General features: G+C 38.0%; 1 protein-coding gene across 1 annotated transcript; it reads left to right on the top strand.

Annotated features, from left to right (window-relative positions):
* Window positions 1-2,940, top strand: LOC120271671 (serine/threonine-protein kinase BSK1-2-like; the record flags this gene model as incomplete). The annotated part of the gene is made up of 6 exons (XM_039278348.1): window positions 1-63; window positions 113-463; window positions 545-680; window positions 2,116-2,246; window positions 2,677-2,779; window positions 2,909-2,940. Coding segments are annotated over exons 1-6 (816 nt in total), but the record flags the coding sequence as incomplete, so codon positions are not given.
* Between the last annotated feature and the right edge of the window lie 886 nt (window positions 2,941-3,826).

Here is a 3,826-nt window from a genome sequence, read left to right on the forward strand (position 1 = left end):
ATGGGTTGCTGCATCTCCGCCCCCAAACAAGACGATGACGGCGACCACCGCCATGACCCCCCCGTCACCAATGTCAATCCCCCCGGTCATCCGCCGTTGCATCCCCTAACAGAGGAAACGGCGCGGTCGGAGACCCCAACAGAGGGAACTGCGCCGGCGCAGGCCCCAGACGAGAGAACAGCGCCCTCGCAGGTCCCCAGACGAGGGAACAGCGCTGTCTCAGCCCCCCGCTGGGCAAACAGCGCCGTCGCAGTCACCAGCCAAGGGAACAACGCCCTTCCGCCACTACACTCTTGCGGAGCTAATGGCGGCGACGCATGGATTCGCCGACCGGAACATGATCTCACAAGGCGGCGATGAGCACCTCCCGAACTTCGCCTACAGGGGCCGCCTTCAAGGCGGCCAACAGATCGCCGTCAAGAGGTTCTCCAATGACGCCTGGCCTGATGAGGAGCAGTTCAGGGTTAGTTCTTGTATAATTCCTTGTTTTTTTGGTGATCTTGTTGTGATTATTTGTGAGAGATTTGGAGTTGGGTTTTTGTAGGATGAGGCGATTAGAGCGGGAAGGTTGAGACACAGGCGGCTTGCGAGATTGATTGGGTACTGTTGCGAGGGGGCTGAGAGGCTTCTTGTGGCCGAGTTCATGCCCAATAATTCTCTCGCACGGCATCTTTTCAACGGTATGTTTTGTTACTCCCTCGTACTTCTTGTTCTTGACTTGGTTCTGTGTTAATTCTTTGATATTTCTTAATGTGGTTTGATTGAACGGAGTTTAGGATTATTTTTGAGTGGATTCTTTGTTATTTCTTGATGTCATGTGATTGAATGGAGCTTTGGATTCTTTCTGAGTCACTGTTTGATGCTCTGCGCTTGAATCGATATGCAAAGTTTACGTTGCATTGAACTGCACCAATTTAGTTTTTAGTTTTTGTTTTTATTATTAGTTTTTGTTAATGCATAGCCAAATACAGCTTTCTTGGAGCAAGTGATTAATCTCATTCAATAATTACATATTTAAGACTAGTTTGGATATACTGATTAGACACTAAAATAAATTATTGTTTGGATGTGTTGATTAAAATAACTTGAGCTATGAGCCCAGGTTTTTCTCCATCTTGTTAGAACGTGTAACCTCTATAGAATTCACAACAGCATATGGGTGAGAACACTGAGAAGTCTTTGTTAGCACCCTTCTTTTTTGAAAGAACATTAGTGGGGCTTGATTCATTTTGTTTACAAATTTGCACTGCCATGATAAAGTCGGGATAAAAAAACGTATATTTCCAAGTTCATCTCTTTAAGAGTGTCCAAAATGGCATCAGAAAATAGGATGGGATAGCTGTCCAAGCTTCGTGCTTTTCCTGGATACATGGGTCAAATAGCTCCTGTAATTTTTTCTCCATTGGTAACCGATTTACATAGAGAATTAATGGCATTGCAGCCCCACTTCACTTTTGCTGTTACTTGAAACGGTTTGGTGTAATACTATGCTGGGCCGATGTTGACCTTTTGGTACACATAATTTTCCTTTTTGGTGATGATGCTACCCAGTTTAGCCCTAGATTTGTCATGTTCTCAATTTTAGCGACAGTCTACATCATATACTTTTGAATATTATCCAAACTTAATCTTTTTGATAAAGAAAATTTGAAAATAAAAAATCTTCCCTTTTCTCTCCTCATAAATCACCTCCCCTACTGTATTTTTATTTAAGCTGCTCCAAACTCTACATTGCTTTTTAGCCTTCAGCATGACCAGTGGTTTTAATAGAATATCCTGTAATGACAAGTGGGAAAAGATGCCATCTATTTCTGAAAAATGAGTATCATTTATTTTCACTATTTCTCTAGAAGGTTTAAAACCCTCTAAGGACATATAGCTCATAAATTAATATCCTGATTACAATTAGGCTTGCTCGGGTGTGTTAATTGTATATCTTTTTGCTTGTTGTGCCTTCAATTTCATTTTTGTTTTCATTGTGATTTTTTATGTTGATCAATTTTATTTCTTGAGATTGATAATAACAAGTTTCACAAGCATCTTGTACAAATTTTCCATTTATCTACATTCCATCGTGTTATAAGATTTTAAATAATTTCTTGATTGTTTCTGCAGTTAAAACTAAGACTATGGAGCGGTCTAGGTGCTTGAGAGTCGCATACTATATAGCAGAAGCTTTGGAATATTGCATCAAAGAACATGCTCTGTATTATGATCTGAATCCACATAAAGTTCTCTTTGATGAGGTCATATTAATAATTATATTTGAAAGAAATAGATCTTTAGATAATACTAATGAAACCAATTAATAAAGCAAGCAACCTTTACTGTTTTCTCTTTGAATATTACACTATATAATTGCTCTGAGAAACGTAAGTGAAATATCATTCATAGCTATTTTTGCTAATATCTATTTCATTAGATTATATTTGTCACATAAAAACCAAACAAGTTATGTTGGCTCGACTCAACCCAAAAGTATCAGTTGATATATAGGTTGGGATCGAGATTCCAACATTTATATTATAAATTCATGTTTTTCTTTTTTTATTTTTTTATAGTGAAGTACTTGCACTTTTGCTAACAAAAGATTTAAGAAATTCACGTAAATATATGGCATGTCTCTTTAGATGCCATTTTCCTCCTTAATGTTGCAGGTTTGTTGACCCTTTGCAGGAGGGCAATCCTTGTCTTTCTTGTTTTGGTCTCGTGAAAAACCTCAGGGATGAAAGATGTTTCCACACTAACATTGCTTACACACCTCCGGGGTGCTTATATGGTATTGACCTACCATTGCTTGAAATTGATTTGCTATAGTTAACAATCATATTTAACCATGATATTTTAATTAAAGTTGCCATATAATAAGTCTTAGTCAAATAATTGTGTTAACTTATTTCTTTTGTAGGAATGGCCAGTGCTAAAAGCATGGTATTCAGCTTTTGGCATTCTGCTACGAGATCTACTGAGTGGAAAGCAAATCTCAGATGAACAAGTAAGGCTTTTTATACATGTCAGATATCTCATATATTAATTAATTTCTGCTTCTCTTCTTCTTCTGATTTTCTTTTAGACAGTTTTTGTTTCAATTTTCATTAAGCATATGAGTCAAAATCATTATAATTAACTATGCATACACATTTTCTTTTTCATTTTCTGGACTTCTATTCAAATTATTTTGTGATCTATTTGTCATAATCATGTTTTCATTTTCCAGGCAATGGATGCAATATTGGGTACAAGAATCCCTATCGTTCTGGATTCTCGTTTGTGGGGTAAATGTCCCACTGAAGGGACCACTGCTTTTGGTGAATCTTGCTTATCACTGTTTTGCAATATAAACCTATTGACCGACCCTCCATAAAAAGATGTTATTGCAGCCCTTGCACAAATTCAAAGCAATGCTGCGGTGAGCAACTCGTGATTTGATTTTTGATATCTATATATGATCTATGTTACACATGTGGCTTTTTGAAAATGCATTTCTTGTCAAGCATGTTATAAGCTTGCAGTTTCTAAATAACTTCAGTGAGGCCCTATGTGCTGTGATATTTATTCTATCATCTCTTGAAAATTTAGCCAATCTCATAACCTTCCCAATTTTGTCCTGAAATCAGTGAGATTTGATGCTTTGTTACATTCAATGCAGGTACCATCTAATACAAAGCCAAAGACTGGAGCAAGATAAAACCACACCAATGAGCGTGGGAGACTCAGAAGCAAGTTAAATTCTCACCTAGTGGAGGCACTTGACCGTTCTCCACACAAGGTGTGCATCATCACGTTGTTCCACATTTGCCAAAAGCCAAAAATTGGAGTGAACTTT

This window comes from Dioscorea cayenensis, chromosome 11, assembly GCF_009730915.1.
Source record: "Dioscorea cayenensis subsp. rotundata cultivar TDr96_F1 chromosome 11, TDr96_F1_v2_PseudoChromosome.rev07_lg8_w22 25.fasta, whole genome shotgun sequence".
Lineage (NCBI taxonomy): Eukaryota > Viridiplantae > Streptophyta > Magnoliopsida > Dioscoreales > Dioscoreaceae > Dioscorea > Dioscorea cayenensis.